This window comes from Sebastes umbrosus, chromosome 23 (genome assembly GCF_015220745.1).
Source record: "Sebastes umbrosus isolate fSebUmb1 chromosome 23, fSebUmb1.pri, whole genome shotgun sequence".
NCBI lineage: Eukaryota > Metazoa > Chordata > Actinopteri > Perciformes > Sebastidae > Sebastes > Sebastes umbrosus.
In genome coordinates, this window is record NC_051291.1 from 7534441 (window position 1) to 7559097 (window position 24657).

Below are 24657 nucleotides of genomic sequence, written 5' to 3' on the forward strand. Positions count from 1 at the left end.
GACAGCTGAGGATCCGAACCGCGCCCCGTCAATCTGGCGCTCCATGTATCGAGCGTTTGGTCGTCCCATCCTGCTCAGCAGCACCTTCCGCTACCTGGCCGACCTTCTGGGCTTCGCAGGGCCGCTCTGCATATCTGGCATCGTAAAGTACCTGAACGATGATCAGAACCCTGATAAATCTGCAGCGCCAGACAAGCATAAGGTAGATGCACGTATGAGCCTGTGTGAGCCAGAGAGGCCAGTTGGTGTGTGACTGAGACGACAGTGTGAAAGGCTGAACGTCATTGATGTCCCTTCAGAGAATTCACTTTGGAAATTAAAACCCGTGTTTGGGCTGATCATGTTACTGAAGCCGTCAACGGCACCAAAGTCTGGTTTTAAGTGTTTACATAAGATAATTTTATTAAAAGTTGGGTGCAACATTGTGGGTCTTCCACACTTCACACACACACACACACACACACACACAAATATTGTCGCTGCCTGTCTGTGATGTTTGGAGGTCCAGCCAACCAATGAATGACTCATTCCCAGTGTGATGTCACCAAGGCGTGGGTCGCAGTCATCTTGTCACCACCAGACCAGTACTGTATGTGTGTGTTTAAGTGTGTGAATGGCGCTGTGTCTGATGTGATAATATGTCTAATGTCATAATGCTCTGGTGCTGAAATAACATTACACACACACACACACACACACTTGTAGTTTTATACATTTGAGGAGGCTCCTTGTTGATGTAATACATTCACTAAACATAACTTTAACCATGACAACTACATGCCCAACCCAAACCTTTACCCTAACCTTCACCTAAACCGAAGTTTAACCTTAAAGGGCGGGTCCATCTGCGTTCTTTTCCAGGTTTTTCAAATGGAAACGTCCTCTCAGCCGTTAGCAAAAAGGAGTGACGTAGGTTACCACAGTAAGCTAATCGATAAGGTTATGAATAATGTGAAGCCAGCACTAGCTGAGTCAACGTTTGCTGTACAAATAATTGAAAGGGTTAGTTCAGATTTTTTGACGTGGGGTTTTACGTACACTCCCGTGTTCTGCGAGGTAAAATTACTGTTTTTGTGAATGGAGTCTGGTGGCTTTGAAGAAAGCGATAGTTCCTTCAGTTCCCCATTGAAAAAGGGCTGTCTGACGGCGACGTAAAACGTTATATTCAGAATATTTTCACCACTTTACCTCGCCAATCAGACAGCCCTTTCTGACGGGGAACTGAAGCCGTTGTTATCGCTGTCCAAGCCACCAGACTCCATTCACAGAAACAGTAATTTTACCTCTCAGAACACGGGGGTTGCTGGTCTACCGCTGCCACTGACTATAACACAAAACAGTAGTATCTAGCCATGACAGCTCAATGAAGAGGGTGTAGCACACAGAAAGAAAGCAGACACTTTTCCAACCGGTCCATTTGGCGAAGGAAGAAACGCTGGCAGAGCTGATCACAGATATCGACTCCTCTTAAATCCATCTTGGCCGCTCTTCCAAAGGTTATGATACAGCCAGAGGTGGTAGCAGAGGCAGAGCAGATGCTTCTGTAATGGCAGTATATTAACATTGAGTCCATTTGGCTGGATGTTGTTAGAGTTAATGTTGGATGTGAGATGTTGCCGGGTCCGTGCCTGCCTATTAAAGTGGGTATAATGGGCAGCAGAGATAAAGAGCAGAGCAGGGTTGCATTTCTGAGTGACATGGAAAATTCTCCACTCACCTCACACTTTAATACAGAAGGAAGGTCTGCTGAGCGTCACACTGAGCTTTTTGCTACTACAGTGTGTGTGTGTGTGTGTGTGCGTCCTGTTTATACACATAGTATGTGTGTCTATAAATATTCATACATATTCATTCACAGTGCTAGGAGTGGGCTTTATCAGAATCTGGTTTATTGCTAAGTAGGTTTTCACATACACAAATTTGCTTTGGTGCATAACATAAACATAATAAGAGAAATTAAAAATTTTAAATAAATGCAAGTTTTGCAAAAAAATCAGAAACTTAAATAAAGGATAGAAGGAAAATACATTAAAATATGAAAAAATACTATAAAAATATGTACAAGAAAAAAAATGCCAAATAGAAGAAACATACAATAAAAATATGAAAAAAAACTATAACAATATGTACAAGATACATAAATATAGAATAGAAGAAAATATAATAAAAACATGAAATAATACTATAGAAACATGTACAGGAAACATAAATATAAAATAAAATTAGAAACATAAATAAAAAATAGAAGAAAATACTATAAAAAATATGTACAAGAAACATAAATGTAAAATGAAATTAGAAACATAAATAAAAAATAGAAGAAAAATACAATAAAAATATGAAAAAATACTATAAAAATATGTATAAAAACATAAATATAGAATAGAAGAAAAATACAATAATATTATGAAAAAAAATACTATAAAAGTATGTACAATACATCTGATTTAAAAACGGAAGAGCGATGTTGCACATGGTTGTAAATTTGACCGCAAAAATCATATAAATGAGACTGATCGGCAGGTCACCGGTCGTCTGTACATCTCTTTTATTTTAGAAATGATATAACCCCCCTGTATTAATCTTGTGTGTGTTTTGTTGTAGGGGACGTATTTGGACGTGTACTTCATGTCTTCCACTGAGCTGCTGCAGAACACCTCGGTCCTGGCAGTGCTTCTCTTCCTGGCTTTAGTCCTTCAGAGGACCTTCCTGCAGGCCTCCTACTACGTTACCATAGAAACAGGCATCAATCTGCGAGGAGCCCTGCTGGTGAGTCAAACATCATGGACACTTAAGTTTAGACGTTTTGTTTTCATACTCAGGTGTTGCTTTGAAAAGCTCGACATGAGTGATCTATCGTTTCAGAGTCCAAGACAAACTAATTTCATCCTCATACAAACATTATCCACCTGATTTGACAGCAGATCATTTAAAACGCTGAGGGAACGACCAGTTTAGAGGTTTACATACAGGTTTTATTTCGCCTCGTGCAGTATGAAATAGGGGTGTCAGAAAATATTGATGCACGAGTATCACAATATTATGTTTTGCAATACTGTATCGATTCTCCAAAACGCTGTATTGATTTTTAATCAACCTCTTAAAAATCCTTCAACAGTAAATGGTTATTTGTGCTTAACGTAACCGACGTGAATTAATCCGAAAATAACTTATATTCTCTCATTTTGCAGCGGCGCCGCACTGTCTCTCTTTTTATGTTCCGTTATGTTATGCTCTTCTTAATACTGCTCACCCTCGCTCTTTTTTAAATGAGTCAGGAAGCTGGCAGCAAAGCCAAACTTTACTTTTAATGTTATCAAACAAAGAGATGTTTCCCCCCTCGTCTTAAAACGATCCTAAATCAATACTGGAGTACTTTCTTGTTTTATGAATGAAGTGGTTCACAAATTGAAGCAGCGGCACTTTGTGTGTTTCACCAATCAGCGACGGTCATCCCTGCAAACGCCACCCTGAAAGTTTAAGTTTAAGGGTTTAAGTGCACTAAGTGCTGTTCCGTCTCACGCAAAGTGACATACTGGTGTGATTAGTAGAAGCAAAGTAAAGTATATGGAGTAATATGATACCATCTGCTATAACAGCATACACCGGAATAATATATAATGTGATTAAGTAATTACACTTAGTGTTTGTCTGTATTGATTTAAAAATATGATGTAGTACTTATAGAGAATATAATATAAGGTGAAACGTAGCAGTATAGTATTAAATAATTTACAGTATAGTACTGAAATGTAGCATGCAATATAAATGTAATAAAGTAAAATATGATGTATAATAAATAACTAGTGAAGTGGTATCAATGCAGTACACACATAGTTCAGATTCACCAAAGTAACGCATAGCACAAACTGAACGATCAAGGCAGCGGTAGACCAGCAACTCCTTCTGTGAGGTAAAATTACTGTTTTTGTCAATGGAGTCTGGTGGCTGTGACGAGAGCATAGATAACGGCTTCAGTTCCCCGTCGGAAAGGGCTGTCTGACGGCGAGGTAAAGTGGTGAAAATATAACATAGCGTACACACATGTTTTAAAAAAAAATCCGAACTATTCCTTTAACTTTAAGTGTAATTGTCTGTTTCATTAACTAGGCGATGATCTACAACAAAATCCTGCGTCTGTCCACCTCCAACATGTCTATGGGAGAGATGACGCTGGGGCAGATCAACAACCTGGTTGCTATAGAGACCAACCAGCTGATGTGGTTCCTCTTCCTCTGCCCCAACCTGTGGGCCATGCCTGTACAGGTAGGTTGAACCAGACCTCCATACATGTCTGGCCATATTTAATCTCTTGCAGTGATATTTCAGTGAAGACTTGTCTCTGTCTTTGCAGATCGTGATGGGAGTGATCCTGCTCTACTATTTGTTGGGCTACAGTGCTTTGGTTGGAGCAACTGTCATAGTCCTGCTGGCTCCAGTCCAGTACCTCATAGCTACGAAGCTGGCAGACACACAGAAAAGCACACTGGTAAGCAGTAGACTTATATAATCATTTTGCTTTGAAATGCATCATAAATCACAGAACTTCATGATATAAACGCATTATTTTTTCTTAATATATGCGATACATTAACACGTAATTTTCTATCCTCCGTTGTCTCGTTCAGGAGCACTCTACGGATCGTCTGAAAACGACCACAGAGATATTAAAGGGCATCAAGCTGCTGAAGCTGTACGCCTGGGAGAACATCTTCTGTGACAGCGTGGAGGACACCAGAGGCAAAGAGCTCACCAGCCTCAAGACCTTCGCTTTCTACACATCCATGTCCAGTAAGATGAGAACAACATCCATGACTTTGAGTTTGAATTATGTCGATAGCATTTGTGTGTGATTGCAGAAAATATGTCGCTTTATTGGGATTGGTAAAAAGACACGACTTATCTTGGTGAACAGTTACCAAATCTCTCTATCAAGTATCTTGACTTCCACTCACGTTTATTATTATTTCCATAATAGGAGCCCTGAATAATGTAGTTTATAACATATACTAGATCACTCACTTTTAGCCCATATATGTGCACACAGGTGCATTAAACCTGTTTCCTCTCTTTGTGCAGTCTTCATGAATGCTGCTATTCCCATCGCTGCCGTTCTTGCGGTAAGACAATTTTACCACACTTGTTTACAAACTTGTAACTACATTATACCTTCTATGTGCTGTTTTTTCTGCTTTCTTCAACTTTAATATCATTCGTCAATATCTGTAAGGGTTAATGAACTTATATTCTTGTCTTGTAGACGTTTGTGACGTATGACTACCTCAATGAAACCGGTCCCACTCCTTCTGAGGCCTTTGCAGCTCTGGCGTTGTTCCACATCCTGGTCACCCCTCTCTTCCTGCTCTCCACTGTGGTCCGATTTGCTGTCAAGGCGCTGGTCAGGTGAGTGTGTTTGATAGTGTACTAGACTGTTACCGGAGAGGCCGACCGGTAATGCTGCTTTGGCTGAGAGAGAAGGGGAGAAAGGAAACTGGATGTGGTTCCTGTGGTGAATCTAATTAAAGGAGCATGGAGGAAACCAACAGCAGTGAGGAGAAACTCTAAACTCCTGAGAGATTACTGGTATTGGTATCATCACAATCACACATATTCATGGACTCAATGTGTGCGTGTGTGTGTGTGTGTGTTCACAGTGTCCAGAAGCTCGGTGAGTTTCTTCAGAGTGACGAAATTGGAGACGACAGCTGGAGAAATGGAGACATGCCTGTTTCCATGGAAACAGGAAAAAAACACCAAGGGGGGGTGAGTGTTGATGAAACCAGATTAATCATACAAAATTTTTAGGCGACCAAAATGTTATAATTAACTTAGATAAACTGAAAACACACTGTGAAAGGGTTAAAGTTGTAAGACGAAAACACGGACAACTCCCAGACCGGACAACGCCGTGGTAGCGACCTGTCAATATATATCAATACATTATAAAATTCCAGTTCTCTAGGGGTTACAGAAGGGAATCTAATACTCTCCGAACTGAGATTATTTGCTCAGTGACAAGAAATGGGATCATTTGTTGAAACCCGGCATCAGGAAGTCAAACCTTTTATAAAAGCAACCTGATATCAATGGTTGAACCTGCTGCAAAGACTCTCCTCAATTTAGGTCTGAGGCAATTTACAGACGTCACATTAAATGACTTCTGAGTAATAAAGAGCTTAAATCTAAATATTTAAAACAGATGGTGTTAACAAAGCACACTGTGGGTGCCAGAAATGACTTTAATGTGCTGAGTTTAACAGCCAGAGTTTCCTTGTGGCGAAGGTTTGGATCAATGAGGTGCGCCAGATGACACGGCACACATTCCTTCCATGTTACTCCAGGTGATTGTGTCCTTTCGATTCTGGCGACCGGTTGCTTTAATAAACGGGTGTTGAGGGACGTTGTATGACATCATCCCGGCTGCTAATGAGCAGATCCTCCGAGGAATATTCACGTATTTAGACGGTGATGTGCAATGACGCACGATTACTGTGCCGAGCAGCAGGGCATCGAGTTCATACAAATTAAGTTTGAGAAATAAGATGAATCAAACACAATCAGCATTTAAAAAAGTCTTGACAGTGGTTTATCTGTATTTAAGTAATAAAACAACATGTTTACTCACCAGCTAAACGGATAATTATTATTTCTTTCTTTTGGTTTACTACAAAAGTTTGTACAAAAACTGTGCACAAGTTGAGAATCATCCAGGCCCTTCAGTTCTCATCAAAGAGGCCATTTAAAGTGGCAGTAGGCAACAATATTTTGGCATAATTTGGCAAAAATTCCATAATAACCTTTCAGCATATTGTAATTCAAGTGATCTGAGAGAAAACTACACCTCTGCACCTCCTCATGGCTCTGTTTACAGGCTTTAGAAAATCTTGCCCGTGACGGCAGACTTTGACCAATCACAGGGCATTTCAGAGAGAGCGTTCCTATTGGCTGTTCCACAAAAGGAGATGCGCGTTCACGTCTGGTCTCTGCAGATAGTGAAAGACTCGGTCAATGGCGGAACAACCTACTGAAAAGCTTGCTATTCCAGCATTGGCAGCAACTGCCTACACCTCAAAACAACCCAAAAAAAGAAAGACAGACTTTCAAAAAGACAGTCCAAACTGTTGATGTCGTTAGAAGGTAATGTGTAGCTCGCTGCGGTAGCCTCCTCAGATGTAGCGAGCACGTATGAAGCGCGTGCATATGCCCGTTCTCGTGTGGGGGGAGGGGCTTCGGACAGAGAGGGGAGAGCGGAGAGAGGAGAGAGAGGAGAGAGCAGCTCGAGGGGATGCAGGATTTTGCGTTTTCCGGATTTCTACGCACTGCAGCTTTAAAGAGTTAAAGAATACACTGATGCCAAAATTATTTTATATAACCAATTTAAGCAACAAGGCAATTAAAAGTGCTTTACATGAACATAAATGACAAAAGTATTGAGACAAAGGGCAAAAGGAACACTTTATAAAAGGCCATTCAAATATAATTAAAGGTCGACTCCGTCTTCTTTTCTGTTGTTTTTTCAAATGGAAACGTCCTCTCAGCCGTTAGCAAAAAGCAGGGATGTAGGTTACCACGGTGAGCTAATCAATAAGGTTATGAATAATCAGTAGCTAAATGTTGAGAGCAATGTTAGCTGTAAGTTTGGAAATAACTGAAAAGGGTTAGTTCGGATTTTTTGAAGTAGGGTTGTATGTATACTCCCGTGTTCTGCGAAGTAAAATTACTGTTTTTGTGAATTGAGTCTGGCGGTTTTGAAGAGAGCGATACAACAACTTCAGTTCCCTTTCAGAAAGGGTTGTCTGACTGCTTCTCCATGTTTAGTTTTGACCCTGAGGACAGAAAGCAGACCTGATCCCAGATGACCTGAGAGGTCTGGATGGTTCATAATGCAGTACAAGATCAGAAATAAACCATTCAGTGGTTTATAAACCAACAGTAGTGTAAAGACCTCAGAACTGGAGGGATGTGATCCACTTTCTTGGTCTTGGTCTTAGTTGGTTCGTCCCCAAACTGCATGTGCAGCTGACAGCTGAGTTCACATGTCACTAAAATGTCACTCGAATTTGAAAAACAGCATGCCATTTTGGTTCAGGGTTGGCTGTGATTGTCTAGTCGCATAACAGAGAACACAAAAAAAGTTAACATTAGGTGTTAGTTTACTCATATTATGTCATATTCATTTCCCCAGGTCTGATTGTTATGTTTTGGAGGCTCATGCGGAACATCACCACTCAGTGAACTGCAGACTTTAATCTTGTCTCTGTCTGATGTTTTAGCCGACCGAGTCACATGGTGACTATAATGTTTCAGAGGGATTAACACTGTTTGTGTCTGAAATGGACAGTCAGGCCACAGAGCTGAGTGACTCACACAACCCTGTAGAGGTTTAATGGTTTTCAGATCACACAACATTTTTATAAAGGATTATTTCTTTGACTATATTATGCAGTAACTGAATTCAAAAACAGTAATATTGGGCTCAAAAAGCAAAGTTTTTCTGGTTGTCATTTTTATTTATTTTATTACTTCTGCTCAATGTGAAAGCTCCATTTGAAGCCTTTTTATTGCAGCTACATTATGTTCCTTTTATAAAGCCATTACAAACTCAAAGTGGTCATTTCAAGACTCTTATTTTTTAAATTTTACTAGGATATCTGGGAGCTAAGTGGCCACTGCTGTGGCAAGTAATGTGACTTTCTGTAACCTAATGTGTCCTTTCAGCTATCAGTACTTGTGCCAACTACCTAATTCACTCATTTATCCCCAAATCAAGTGGAAATGTAAAAACACCACTTCCTGTATTCCAGAAGACGTTTCCGAGAAAAGAGCCAGTAGAGACGAGGTGTTATGTACAGAAAATGTCAAAGATGTCGAATGAAAACTTCTCCATGACCAGCACTTTGGTTGTTGACAAGGCAACTTCAAACGTAATGGTAGATTTTTAAGAAATTAGTTAAAGGCACAATGAGTAGGATTCTTCTAAAAAACAATGTTTAGAGTCATATAAAAAAAATCCCTCTAAATCATCACTTATAATCCACTAGAAGTGTGTGATGGTGTCTGTTTCTGCAGAGATCCTGGAGCCCTCTACCTGGATTTTCTTATGTTGCTGTGTTTGGCACGTTTCTGTGCGTTGACCTCTATAAAAACGTAGCGACCAGGTCGAAAAAAACTCAAATATAGCGAGGTGAAGCTGCCAAGCAAACGAAGCTTGTTACAAAACGAAAGTGAATCTGGAGTTGGCTTTCATCCGATAGCGAGTACGCGAGAGTGACTGCATTGCAGCGCACAATGCACATGAAAACACCAGTGCCAATTGTTTTCAATGCAAACCCCAAAAAACGCTTGCATCACTACAAATTGGAGTGCGGTGCCTCATCAGGCTTCTTTTTCTAGCATTAACGTGCATCAATGCTCCAAAAAAGCAGCAATTTTATTACATCCCGGCTGCTGACTACTTCCTCAGATGTATTCTTTAGGCGTCAGATGATATGTGGCGAGTGACACGAAGCTACGTGACGTTGCCAGTGTGACCTTTAACCTTATACAACAAGCGCACAGCCATTCTTGGTGATGTTAGTGTAAATATATATTAATTTGAACACTGATAACAGGACTTCACATGAAGTACAGAGACCCTGATGTACACTGTGTTTGTATGTATAGTGTGTCTGGATAAGAAGAGCCGGATAATGTTATATTAATGTTAATATGCTAGCAGTGGGATTGAACCCTTTGGGGCAATATCCTCTAGGCTGATATCAGAGGGAACCCCCGCACGTCTTCTTCTCCCCAGGGAACTACAGCGGATGCAGGAAAGTCTTAAGTTTTGCTAACTTCAAATCTCTCTCTTGTTTAATGTCCCCCTCAAGACCAAAGCCATCAACAGGAAGCAGCCAATGCGCTACCAGATGGACAACTACGAGCAGCCGACCAGGCGGCTGATGAGACCCACGGAGACGGAGGATGTGGCTGTAAAGGTCAGGGTCAAAGTTCACGAGTTGGGGAATGGTTGAAGGGGGGTAAGGACAGAAAAAGAGTATGAACTCTCAAAGACACCAAGGACACAACTACCAGTATGCAAGGTTAAAAGTTCAGAAGATTTTGATTATTTTGGTAAGGATTACGATCGCGATAACACTTTGCATTAAGGTCCTTGTAATATAAGCATAAGTAATAAGGCCCTTATAAGTATTATAATAGCATTACAAACACATTTATTGTGTTTAACTAACTTACTTATTATGTAATTGTCAAACCTTTTATTAATTAGATTAATACATACTTTATTATGCATTTATTAACAATCCACTATGCATTTATTAACAGTTAGCTACCGGATCTAAATAGAGAACAATGCCTTATTAAGATTAATAATGTCTTACAGTGTGTTTTTGTGCTTCACTGCTAAAACATTGCATTTACGTGTAATACTTGATTCACATTTTATCAACATTGACAACATGTAGTGCTCATTCTAGACAGGGGAGCTGTGAAAAGCATAGTTAACTATTAATAAGTGCATGATAAAGGATTTATTAACCTTAATAAGGCAATAAAAAGCTTTTTAAAGGTTTAACAAATCAATAATAGGTAAGTTATTTAAACTCAATAAATGTGTTTACAATGTTATTATGAACAATTATAAGAAACTCACAATGCTTTGTTCTTAAGCAGTCTATAAACTGTTAATAAGTTTCTTCAAGTGCTTATAAATCTCCTATAATCTAACAATTAACATGTTTATGATGCTATTATTAACAGTTATATATTCTTATTAATACATAATACTGTTAATAAGCATCTTATAAGGGCCTTATTAGCTATTAACTCACACTTATAACAAGGATCTTAATATAAAGTGTTACCAAATGTGCGTTTCTTTATGGCATGGTATTGCTGTTTCCTTCAAAGTTTTGAAAGTCTAGGTTACACTGATCGGTCTTTACAAACAAGGACTTGAGGAACAGTACAGAACAGAACAGTTTCAAGACAAAACTTTGTCTTGATGTCAGACTGATTAACTCCCAAGAGTCTTTCCTATGTGAGACGCAGAGAGAGGAGGTTAGACGCAGCACATTCAGGAGTGATGAACTCAGCTTCCCAAACTGCTGGCTGGCACTTTTACAGCCGCTCTCAGTGATAAAGTTTAAGGAGACCTCGAGGGATAGACAAGTTTAGTATACAGAGGGAAAAGAAGATAGAAGACAGGGGGCAGTTGACGGAAATATATTATTGTATAGATATATTATTTTGAAATTATTTTTTTTTCAAACTACCTATAAAGGTAATACCTTTTATTTTACAGACTGATCCGACACGTACACAATATGTATCACAAATAACATACAAAAAACTGCACAACAATTAAGGAATATATCAATATATTGTTGTCTGAGACCGTAGAATTTATTTAATCTACGATAGATTTAAGGGATCTACGATAGATTTAAGGGTAATCTGGTGATCTGCACATTACGCACCGCCTCTCCGGCAGCTGCAAGCCCGTGCGTAAAGCATCTCTGGAGGATTCATAAATACAACCCCATTGACCCTTGCGCCTTATTTTGCGCCCAGATTATGCGCCGTTTAACGAGCAAGAGTTGGACTTTAGACCATGCGCTATAGGTCATTTAAATAGGGCCCTTTATCTCCTTGATCCAGCTTGATGGAAACTGCGTGGGTAGGACTGACATGACGAATGACAATTTTGGGAAAACATTTATCTTCAGCACCTCAGGCCTCCCCAACAGAGACATTATCATATCTTTATGTCATCTCTTACTTTCATTAATAAACCTGGGGCATTCAGTTAATACATTTAGGAAAAAGGGGCTATGATTATTACGCCCAAGTATTTAATTCCATTAGGTTTCCACATGAATGGTGCATTACCCAAATCCGTACAAAAAGTATTAACATTAAGAGGTATTACCTCACGTTTACTCCAGTTTATTCTGTATCCATCAATCGCTCTGCTGATATTTCTGTATATAAAACCGCCTCTTTCATCAAGCGTTTCGCTCATATTAAGAGGTCATTATCTCTCACACATACACAGACACGTAGGAGCCGCTACCTAATACCATCATTTATTTAACTCTGTAAACAGCTGTTTCACATCTGCACTGTTTGTACATCCATGGGTCATTGGTGGGTGCGTGGAATCATACATGTGAAGTCTGGTACGTGCGTGTATGTGTGTGTACTCAGGAAGTGTAGGATTCACACGAGAATTCGTTGTCCCTTAAAGGGCCTTGTGAATGTGTGCAACATTTTCTCAGCCTGCTGCTCTTCCTGTCTCATCCCTGTGGAGTGACGCTACCGACCAGACGGTGGTCCGCTAATTAGAAAGAGAGAGACATAGAGAAAGCTGGGTTTTACATCCTTAACACATGTTTTGTTGTCAGTGGAGGATTTATCAGCTAATCAATTTAAGTATTTAATAAATAAAAAAATCACTTTTCTTATACTTCACATGGGCAAAAGTATGTGGACACCCAAAATTATTTGCATTAATATGCTGCGATAACCGCCGCCTCTCTTCTGGTTCCCATCCCAAAAGGTGTTGGATGGGTTTTCAGTCAGGGCTCTGTGCCGGCCGCTCAGATACACGCCAAAAACATGAAACAGGAAAGTCAAGTCAATTTTATTTGTATAGCCCAAAATCACAAATTCTCTCCTTTTTGACCCTTGCTTCGGATAGAAAAAAAAACCTTTAATGTGTGTACAGAATATTTTAATTAATTAATTCAACCTTTATTTACACTCGAGAGGTCATTGAGGGACGACCCTCATTTACAATGAGATCGGGTCAATTTCAAAAACAAAGAGATATACAAACAGAAAAGAGGCAATACCATAATAAAATAATAAAAACTATTAAAACTTTCCGATTAGGAAAAAATAATTTGATAGATGAATTAGGATAATTAAAATATAAGTAGAGGTTGGGAGGTTTAAGAACAAATTTCTAAAATGTCCTTTGTGTTTTCCCCCTTTAATTGTTGCATTACGAGTCTAAACCTTCACCATGCAGGTTTTAAAATGTATTTATGTTGTATTTTCCAAGTGAGAAATCCGCTGAGAAACAGGATGAGACTTGTTTTCATTTTGTGGTTATTTCATATGTGAAACTAATCTCAGTTTTTCATCCTAAGTAGTATTTAAAATAGCTTGGGAACACAAATGTTCAGGACCGTTTACTGCAGATTCTTACATTTTGTATTAGATAATAGTTCATGATTGATTCAGCAGTGACCCCACATGTAACCCCATATTATTTATAACTTATGTTCATGTTTCACTCCCCATTTTACATATCTCCTCTCCACTTCCGCTCTCGTTCCCTCCCCCGTCTTCTTTTTGATGCTATCAGATCTATCTGATGCTTTCTTCCTTTATTGTTTATTCTCTTTAGCCATGACACCAATCTGTGATTTCCGATATTTGTTTATCAGTTGATTTAAGTATAATGCTGATGCCTGGCTATTGTGTTTATAGGAGGGGGTTAGTTATTACATAACCAATCAAAATCAGACAAAATTACCATCAAATCAATATTGTAATATTCATTACAGGAAGCCTGTGCTCAGGGAACTTTAATATATACTTAACACATCTGATCTGATAGACTAATTTTAATGTTATGTCATCTCCTCTCACCCCTCAATGTCTAAACCAAAACCTAATTGGAACATGAGCTTCAAGTTCCTCTTGAATATTTGCTTACAAAGGCCCGAAGATGTTTTTTTTTAATCTCTAATATGCCTTTTGGGATCAGTGTCATGGGGAGAAAGGAGCCGTGGAGGAAAGGCTTGCTGGGGAGGGGGGGGTTGTCAGATAAAATAAACTTAAAATAAACAAATAAATGCAACAGATGGGAGGAATGTAAACAGAGTCCGAGCAGAGGAAGCAGGGTGATAGATCACTGAACAGGGATTAGATACCGACTAGTCCTGTTACATGTTGCTCAGCTGTTGGACAGTGACTTCTTTCTCTCGGACATTTAATGATGTGATAGACTCATAAAGATGGTTGACCATATATTCGTTGGTCATTGTAGGTGGAGCTGGAATTTCTGTCTTCATCCTTACGTTGCAACCATTTAGTGAAGAAACTCACCAAAAAATAGGACACCACAACATTTTTGAAGGCTAAAAAATTCCATTTTATTTACTTTTTTCAGTTAGAAAATTACAAACTGCAGGAAAATCCCAAACTATTTTCTATTTTTAGATAAAAATATTTACCTAGAATTGTCTTTATGATTGTTTCTAAGTAGATTCATTCCTTCCTTAACATTAACTTTGTCGTTTTTTTGACAACAGTTTGGATGCAACGTTATACTGGCATAAATTAAACACTGCAAGATTTTCACTGGTTATGAATAAAGTTTTTGAAGTACAATGTTTTATATAATTTTCCGATATCTTTAAATTGAATTACACAGAATGGAATTTTTAATGGTGGCTGGATTAGATGTCACAGTAAACCACACTATTGAGCCAGCATGAACAATTATTAGATTATTAAATTAGCTAGATTTATTTTAAGCATGTAACAAATAATAATAAAACAAAACAATAATAAAATATGAACAGTAAACATATGAAGCAAATTCTAAATAAATAAATGTCCGAAAGGAGTAGGCAGAAGTAAACAGTTATATGGTCCTCCCGCTTTCTATAACTTAAATAATTAACTTAATGTTTATGACATGTACATGTAAATACTTAATATAACAATATCGAGGACCCGGCACTGGCACACATAAATCTAATTGCAGCCATCATTAACAGTAATAGTTACATTAATGTTTGCATCTCATACAGTAGTGTCTTAATACATTGGATGGAAATATAGATCTGGGTGTCATCGGCGTAAAAATGTACAATTCAATTAACAATATTGCCCTTAAACCTCCAAAATCTAATTTTTGTGAACTTTGACACAGTTCAAGTTTAATACAGTGAGCTTCTGAGTGTATATTTAGTAAATATAACTGTGAAATAATCAAAAGGGTATTTGGAAATTGTATTTTTAATATAAGGACCTTTGATGGAAATTTGGGATTTTTAGCTATATGAATAAAATTGACTCGACTTTACTGTAGGATATTTTATTCTAACCCTAGTGATTATTCTACCATTTACCCTCTCATGAATACAGAAATGAGCATGGATCAGGAAGTCTTAAAGAAATAACTGGACTACAGCTCCTGCCCCTCTTGTGTAATGGTGTTTTTATTTCTCAGCGTACATTTAAATGAACTCTCCAGAACCTGAGAAATGCGTCACAGGATGACGTTTGTCATCAGTCCTACATACCGCGAGCACAGTATGTGTCCTTTGTTTAGTTATCACAGCAGCTCTCACACCAATGAACTCAAAGTTTTTTAAACTTTGGGTCAGGACATAAAATAGGTCATGTGCTTTTTACTCTGCTGGGTCTACACACATAACAAGAAAACAGCACGTAGTCATGTTTTGCACAGTGAGACATCCACTGCAAAGACGTAATGAACCCTCATTAGTAATATTAGTAGTTCTTTTTTTGTTTAATCTTGTAACAAAGTCAGTGTGAAGCCTCTGAGCTTTAGCAGAGACGTGTTTTCATTGAATTTCTCTCTGTTTTTGTTTAGGTGTGCAACGGATTCTTCACCTGGGGGAGCAACCTGTCCACGCTGTCAGACATCAACATCCGCATCCCCACAGGTAGGACTAACCAATCCACCAGACAATAAACCACTTACAACCAAGCTTAGGTTCAGTATTACGTTCAAATTTAAAGGAGCAATATGTAGCACTAACTGCTGTGTGTCTCATATACTCGCTGCCTTAATAACCCAGCTGCACACGGACCACGGAGAGATGTCCGAGACTTTTCAGGTCGGGTAGAATCTAACGTTAACGCTATCGCAGGTGATCCAGTTTGTTAACTTGCTTCCATGGATGCAGAAGGCTGTGTTAGCGTGCCAATTTGTTGCATACGTGGCAACGGGCATTGGACGGGATCACACTGGTCAAAACAAAAACAGACTTTCCGGACCGGAATTAAAAAAATATATATTTTAATCATATTTTCATTGACACTTTGCAACAAACATACATAACATAATTTACAGATCCTGTATACATACATCGCCCAACCATGTCTGTCTAAAGTGCCGTATTTTAAGATTTGTTATACACATAAAAACAAACATTGAAAACAACAGTATGAACAAATAGGGAGTGATCTTTTCATTATCATACAATCATAGATTTGTAAAAATAAAATCTGGCCTGTGGGGTGTTACTTAGTTGACCCAGTTGTCCCAGCGTGACACAAATAATTCCAGTTTATGGTTAACATATGCTGTTATCCTCTCCGTTTTGTAAATGTCCATTGTAATGTCCATCCACGTATTCAGAGTTGGGCTCTCCTGTGATAACCACTTCCTCGTAAGGGCCTTTTAATATTTGTCTCTTTTCAACCATTCTTGAGGCACAAGTCCAAAAAATAAAGTCTTGCACTCCATGGTGACATGACATCTGAAAATATCTTGTAAGGCATCATGAATCTCTCGGAATTAAAATGTCAAAGGAGAACATACTGGCTGTAGCATTGTTGTCAGAGAAGCCTGTATTTCAATTCAGCATGTTTCCTTAATCTCTGATGACATATCATGGTCATTTTATGATGTATTACAGTAAATATATTACATATTGGTCCTTTAAAGTACATAAATATAATATATATATTAATATAAATTAGAAAAATGTAGTAATACCACCCAGTCTAGTAAAATTGCCAGCACGTCCAGAAAATGTGATATAAATAAATTCATATAATAACTAAAGTCTAGTCTACCTAAACTCTATATCTACTGACACAAATATTTGTGTAATTTTCTGTCACTGATGTTTTAAGCAGTTTTGAAAACTGGTTATAATTTGGAGGTCTGTTTCTACTCTGTCAGTGATGCTAATTGGTGAAATTCACACTGTAAGAACGCTGTTAAAATGTGAATGACGTGCTGTATAGTAGGAGTGTTACAGCAATGCTGCAGCGATGTCACTGAAATACCAAGTCTCAGGAGATCAGTTCATGTTGAGGACGCTGCCAACAGATGGCCGTGTAGTATATCACTCACACTCACTTCCATCTTCCCCTGGGAAGTGACTCGCTCGCTATCCCAGTCATGCTACTACTAAGAAAAACTAAGACAAGTTCTGGTGTAGATGTTATTTGGAGTAGTGTTTCTGTGCTTGTATCTCTGTGCATGCTGGTTCCTCATGTCTTTAAGGGACTTTAAGCAGACTCTTAGACTTAAGGGTTAACTTTAAGCCTGCACTGCTGGTGGTTAAATTTAGGAGATAAGCGGTGAAGTCATGGGAGGGATCGAATTTCAAGGATTTGTATGTGTGTGTTTGGTTTTTAAGAGTCAACATCATGACTCTCTTTTAGTTCATCTTGTATGTGTTTCATTTTTCACCTCAAGCGTTAATTAGTTTTATCAGACAGATTAGTAAGAGTTGAGTTGTTGACCCCACTTTTAGATCACAAAATTCTCACGACCCTGATGTGCGTTTTCATCTGGATTTGAGTATGACATCATTGTGCATTCTGTTACAAGCGTGCATGCAATATTTACAATTTACTATTAGAGTTTAGAATAAATTAAAAAGTATAATTATAAAGAAAGTCATTTTAATATGCTGTATTAGGCTTGAATATCAAGCGACCCCACGTAGGATCCCAACCCAAAAGTTGACAAACGCTGCCATTTAGTGTGTAGTATCTGTGTCATCATTCATTATATCGTAGGAGGACAACACCAACAATAACATCCTCGACCTTTTCTGTCTGTTCAGGTCAGCTGACTATGATTGTGGGCCAGGTGGGTTGTGGGAAATCCTCCCTGCTACTGGCCATGCTTGGTGAGATGCAGACCATCGATGGAAGAGTCTACTGGAGCAAGTAAGACATCACAACAACACTTTATACAACACAGTATCTCATGTGGTATGCAGGAATTTTCTGTACCTTCAACAGCTGTGAACAGTCGATTTCTTTTTTATTTACCGCACACGATTAGGAAGATGGAAGATGGTGAATATACACGGGAAGTATCTTTATAGGGATAGTTTAGTGGAATATAAATTTTCATTAGCCATGTGAACAGCTTAGTAGGAATATTGTCTGTGAAGTGAATATTTTGTAATGGAGTCAATGACTCGTACTTTATGACAAGCAAATCCTCCTCTTCCGGTAACCATCATAGATGTCCCTCTTTGGTCGTTTTACCACCTTTTTTGTCAGATTATTTGGTAAATGCACGATCGAAGGAGTTCTGTGATGGTATCTTGTCATGCTACTAAAACATCAGACCTCTTATGATAACAATGAAGCATTTAAAATGACTTTTGCTGCCAGTTTCGATGAAAGAAACTTGCACAACCCTGATTCTCTGAGTAGCATGAGTGAGTACTTCTACTACCTTGACAATTTCCTGCTTTTGCAGTCTCATTAAGGAGGCAAACACCACAGTGAGACATCAAAACGTAGCAGGAAATTGTTAGTGTATTGAGATTAGTCGGAAAACGATGGTAAAAAATCACAGATTCTGGTCGTACAACCTTGGTGTGTGTTTTAGCGGTTAGCGCAACGATAGGACTTTGCCCATTTTTTAAAAAACTGATCTGAATATTTCGCTGAGGATCGACAGCTTGTTACTGTAAAGGTAGTATTACTATAAAGGTAGTATTTATAGGGTGTTTTGAAGTGTATAACTTTGTCTTTTCTTCCCGGTATTCCAGCTTCTGTTGCTTCATTTTTTTCTTACAGGAAGTTTGAATTTCTGTCAGACATCTGTGCTTTCTCTGTAGTTTACATTCCATGCTTTAAACATCTTAGATCACAACACCTGTAGACTATAGATGCACATCTGTATTATAAGAGAATCTGTAGCCTCCAGGGCTGCACATTAAACTTTGCAGTGTGTCTGTGTATGGTGTGTGTTTGCATATCTGCGCCTCTGTTCATGTGACTACATGTATATATGGATGTGTATATATGGATGTGTGTGTGTGTGTGTGTGGTTTCCTTGTCTTTACCTCCTGCCTTCTTGCCATATCAGGCTGCCTGTATATGAGACGGTCCACGAGGGGAATATCAGGTACTTTCTCTCTGGTCCCCTTTCTTCCTAAACCAATAATCATTCACACAGACTCTAAACATCCATATTTACTCTTTATTCTCCATTTGTCCCATTTCCAGTGATTCATATCAAGCATTAGTAGCTTAAACCACCTGTATTACCAGCAGTGAAGTGCAGCATAACAACGCAGAAACTGACAACAACACATTCACCTGTGGTTCATCTTTTGGTGATCTATAAAAGCATTAAGTAGTTCCATTTATACCATTTGCTGTAGTGACACTTTCTATCTATTGAGGGTTTAATAGACAGCCAAAGACATTAATAATCAGGAATACACCCAGAAGTTTACACAAGTTCTGAGCCAGACATCATAGAAATATATAGTTCACTAGCTACATATCTGTAATAATACTGGGCAAACAAACAAGTATGCATAGATGAGTTGAATTCAGATTGAATAAATTCAGATGGTTTTCAAAGTAAGATATTTAAATGATATGAATTCTGTGGTGTTTAAATTTCAACATTAAGTATTCAGTGGCTGTTAAAACTCAAATACTTACGTCTCTTATTTGATTCCATATAATTTTTAACTCTATATTTTAACCGGATGAAGGTTTTTAATCATCGGACGTCTGGATTTTTAGTTATCAGAGAAACAAGCTGAGCAAACGTCAGCGGCAGCTCGGCTAGCAGCCCTTCCGAGACGTCCTGCGTCCGCCAAACAGTGTCGGAGAAACACTGATTTTTAACGTGAAGCTGCTTTATTCAGTGTTTTAATCAGCGGGCCCGTTTGTTTTGGAGAGGAGGAAACCTCTGTGGTAAAAACCTCCTATTGTGCATTTAGATGCTGTTGAAACAACAAATACATAAAGCGTTGACATCTTAAAATATGTCACTTTTCAACCAGATTTAGTCCAGTTTTAACGTGGACGTCCAGACATTTTTTAACTTACAGATCATCAGGGTTGATATTTTCTGGTCACTGACAAAAGAAGTTTATCTGCCAGAAGCCACCAGAGCTGCACAGCATTTATTATGTTTAATTTCAGCTAAAAATCTACAGGTTAGGCCTACTGAATATACTTAATCCTTTAACCCAGAGCTTAATTATCACACCAACACACCCTCATGTTCATAAAATATGAGACGTAGTCGAAGAAGCCACTAAACCTAATTATCACAGACAGACAATGACCGCATCACTTCCATGGCTCGTCCTCTCTGGGTGGGAAGGTTAATGTGATTAACAGTTGGCAGGCTAACATCATGTCTTCATTATCTGGGGTTTGGCATGAAAACACATCTGTCTCTTCCTCCCTCTGTCCTCTCTTTCCATGTTTCCATGTCGTCTCTTTCATCAGGAGATAAGTTTGTTGCTCTCAGCTCTCCCTCTCTATGTCTCTTTTATTACACATTTCCACTCATATAAACACAAATATACACTCAGTTGATTCCCGTAGACTGGTTCTAACTCAGTGACGTGACTTTGACAGTTGGACAGAGGAGTCTGACGAAGACATCAGGAGGTAGACGTTCTTCCTGTTTCAGACCCGCCGTGACCCTTTGACCCCTCCTTCACCTCTCCTCCTTCTGCTGTCATCTGATTTAACTTTATTTTCCATCTTTACTCTCTCAGAAGAAAGTTCTGCACTCAAAGTGATTTCTTTAAGGCTGCGTTGTTCATGGACACATACATATGGACTATATTAGTTGTTTCTTTTCTTATTTTTATGTATTTTTCCCAGTGCACTATACTGTATTGTTATACTACAGTTAGTCTGAAGTTTTCAGGATCTTTTTTTGTGTACAAAGTAGGGCTGTCAAAGTTAACGCGATAATAACGCAAATTCTTTTTAACGCCACTAATTAACTAGAGTGAAGATACTGGTATCATATGAAACTACGAAACCTAAGGAATCCATTGGTACCAACCATGTCATACTAGCTTGTCGAGAAGGAGGTTAAATAACGCTCCAAACTTGCACTAAATTTTGGCGAGGAAAAACTGTCAAGGCCATTTTCAAAGGGGTTCCTTGACCTCTGACCTCCAGATATGTGAATGAAAATGGGTTTTCTGGGTACCCACGAGTCTCCCCTTTACAGACATGCCCACTTTATGATAATCACATGCAGTTTGGGGCAAGTCATAGTCAAGTCAGCACACTGACACACTGACAGCTGTTGTTGCCTGTTGGGCTGCAGTTTGACATGTTATGATTTGAGCATATTGTTTTATGCTAAATGCAGTACCTGTGAGGGTTTCTGGACAATATCTGTCATTGTTTTGTGTTGTTAATTGATTTCCAATAATAAATATATACATACATTTGCATAAAGCAGCATATTTGTCCACTCCCATGTTGATAAGGGTATTAAATACTTGACAGATCTCCCTTTAAGGTACATTTTGAACAGATAAAAAATGTCTGATTAATTTGCGATTAATCGAGATTAAATACTTTAATCGACTGACAGCCCTTTTAGCTTTATTATAACAATATTAATTTGTATGTATTATAATAAACTTTATTCATATTGCACCTTTCATACACAAAATGCTGCTCAAAGAGCTTTACAAAACAACAAAAATTATATAGATTTACATACATTTCAAAAGAGGAGGGAAGTGAAATGATAAATAGTTAAATAATAATTGTTTTATCGACAGATTTTGAAGCTGCAAAGTTCAACTAGTCTTAGAGAAACTCCATAATTGTAATAGTGCCTTCATGTAAATAAGAAAGTTTTCCACCCGGTTGAGCGTTATGTTAATATGTGTGTGTCCAGGAACGACTCCATCAGCCTTTAGAGTGAACTATCTTCTGCTCATCGTGTTGCTCTTCTTCTGCCGTTGAGATGATTATTGGTTGGTTTTGTTCCCTCTGATCCTGGTGTTGTTTGTGCTTTTACTGCTGGGAGTCATTGTCCTTATACTCAAACAAACATGCTAATATAGATGTTTTATTTATGCTATTTAAGCAGACATAAAGGCCTAAACATACATACGTTTGTGTCTTTAATCATTCATGACCCTCACATAAGTGTTTTTATTCTTCAAGGCTTTCATACATTTGGTCTGAAGGGCCAGATGTTTACTACAGTACATGATAAATGCAGATATTTTTATATATCACACTACATTTCTCCTTTATGTTTTACTATGTGATATTTGTGACAATACAGTTGTAAGAAAAATAATGTTTATTGTTTGCTCCACAAGCACACATTTGTATTACATATTTCTTTATGTTTGTAATAGTTCAAACGTGCAACAATCCTTTAATAATAACGACAGCAAGTTTTATTACAGTGCGTGTTTCTTATGTAACTGATAAAAGATCATAATTCCAGATTAAAGGGAATTGTCATCAAGTATGTTCTAGCAGGATACAAAATCCCATTTATTATATTAGAAATACTTTTGGAGACAAAATCTATTTGAATTATTCTCTGTTTTTAAAATCCTCCACAGGGGTCAGATCAGACTCCCAGCAACGTGCTACAGTGGTTGTTGTCCTTGTTGATGTTTTTATTTATGTTCTTGTTATTGTTGATTTTGCCGTTGTTGATGATTTGCAGCTCATCATTAACCCGATCCATGATCGATATTTATCCCTCATATTTTTCATGTTGCGGTGGAGTTTGATATAATCATCCCTCTCGTCCTCCTTTTTTTTTAATGTTTGGGTGTCGCATTTATAAAGCTGGTTGGAACAGGAGTACTGATCTGATCGCAGCTTTCTACTAAATAGTTTTTAGGCATAATTTTCGAGCAAGAGACAAAAGTACAGTTAGTAGAACACGAGTTGAAATTGCAGTTGAATTTGTAAAAAGTTTAGTGTGACTACTGAAATATTTTGGGATGCAGGTGATGGATAAAAATACTAAAAGATGAAATAGATGTAATGAAAACATATAAACTTATATTCACTTGTGTTGCATAAATGGCCCACAAAGACAGCACATAAAACAAAACAATAATATAGAGCGCCAGTTTAACAACATATGTGTGATGGTAGAACGTTTTTAGACTTAAAAATACAAGTCCTTGCATTTTATTCGCACTAAAAGAGAGAGATTATAAACTCCTAAATTTATGAGAAAAAAATGTGAATATTATCTGAGATTAATGTTGTAAATTTACGAGAAAAGACATGTTAATTCTCTGAGATTATAAAGTCAGACATGTGAGAGAAAAATATAAAATATTCTATGAGATTAAAGTGGTAAATTTACAAAAAAAAACATGTTAATTCTCTGAGATTATAAAGTCATAAATTTGCGAAAAAAAAACGTTGATATTCTCTGAAATTAAAGTTTTAAATCTACGAGAAAAAACTAACAAATTTACCTTAAAAAAAAGTGTTAATTCTCTGAGTTTATAAAGGCATAAATTTGCGAGAAAAAAAAATTTGATATTCTCTTGTCATTGTAGAAAATATAAAATTAATGCTTCTTTCACCTGAAATTAAAGGATTATTCAAAATGTAATCATTGTTTAGCTTTAGCCACAATAAATGCTGTTTAAATAAAGAAACAAAATGTATCAAATGAGAAACTTGTAAATATCACTGCAATAAATCCACTCTATGTCGATCAGTACTCCTGCTCTTTAAAGCTTTATGAATACCGGACTAGTAGTACTTACTTGTCTGCTTGCCTCTGTTTCCCATGATGCACCCAGCAAGAACAGATACTCTGTGGCCTACGCTACCCAGAAGTCCTGGCTGCTCAACGCTACAGTGGAGGAAAACATCACCTTTGGCAGCCCTTTCAATAAACAGAGGTAAAAAACACAATATTACTGCCAATTTCAGGAGTGATTTTGTATTATTTTCTTTGCCATATGGATTCTTTTGGTGCTTTTATCATTTTGTAATGTTACAAAATGACGTTGTGTGTTTCAAAACTACCTTTATTGCCCACTGCAGTTTCAAGAAACTCACCTTTCAAGTTAGTTCACAATGTCAACCTCCTCTTTCTAACAGAATAATTGAAGCTTATACAAACACATCATGCTGCTTTCAACTTCAGTGCTGCAGGAATTATGAAGACATCGAGGTCTTTTCTGATCTGAAGTTTATCTGTGATGACGGCGTTTATGTTTATTTCAGGTACAAGGCCGTGATAGACGCCTGCTCTCTGCAGCCAGACATCGACCTGCTGCCTTTTGGAGACCAGACTGAGATTGGAGAGAGGGTATGCTCACGTTTAACGTTTTTTATTTAGCGTTATTACATTGTTAGGTTGAATAAATTAATGCAGTATCTTTCAAATCAACCCTGAGAAATTGGATGTTCTGCAAAGACGGGGACATTTGGGTTCTTTCGGTACTGTTCTGATGTGTTTTTTGTGTGTTGCTATGATTCAGGGCATCAATCTGAGTGGAGGTCAGAGACAGAGAATCTGTGTGGCCAGAGCTCTCTACCAGAACACCAACATCGTCTTCTTGGTGAGCTAAACCTCCTACAAATATACTAAAAGATTGGAGACACTGGTGGCGTTCTCTC

The 24657-nt window shown here is 38.0% G+C and overlaps 1 protein-coding gene across 7 annotated transcripts in view; it reads left to right on the forward strand.

Annotated features, from left to right (window-relative positions):
- The window catches only part of abcc9 (ATP-binding cassette, sub-family C (CFTR/MRP), member 9), a 53078-nt gene that overhangs the window by 8762 nt on the left and 19659 nt on the right, over nt 1-24657 (forward strand). For 4 of the 7 annotated variants that reach the window (XR_005205487.1, XM_037760384.1, XM_037760385.1 and 1 more), the window contains 16 exons: nt 2-202; nt 2605-2769; nt 4111-4266; nt 4355-4489; nt 4629-4791; nt 5080-5120; nt 5261-5403; nt 5655-5763; nt 9870-9977; nt 15641-15713; nt 17856-17961; nt 19121-19159; nt 20641-20673; nt 23832-23933; nt 24262-24346; nt 24519-24599. Coding sequence is in view for 5 of the 7 variants with exons in the window: in XM_037760384.1 (XP_037616312.1) it covers nt 2-202; nt 2605-2769; nt 4111-4266; nt 4355-4489; nt 4629-4791; nt 5080-5120; nt 5261-5403; nt 5655-5763; nt 9870-9977; nt 15641-15713; nt 17856-17961; nt 19121-19159; nt 20641-20673; nt 23832-23933; nt 24262-24346; nt 24519-24599 (1740 nt within the window). In the remaining 2 variants the exon portion in view is untranslated. The remainder of the gene's footprint in view (nt 1; nt 203-2604; nt 2770-4110; nt 4267-4354; nt 4490-4628; nt 4792-5079; nt 5121-5260; nt 5404-5654; nt 5764-9869; nt 9978-15640; nt 15714-17855; nt 17962-19120; nt 19160-20640; nt 20674-23831; nt 23934-24261; nt 24347-24518; nt 24600-24657) is intronic. The other 3 variants (XR_005205488.1, XM_037760387.1, XM_037760386.1) reach the window with 2 other exon arrangements.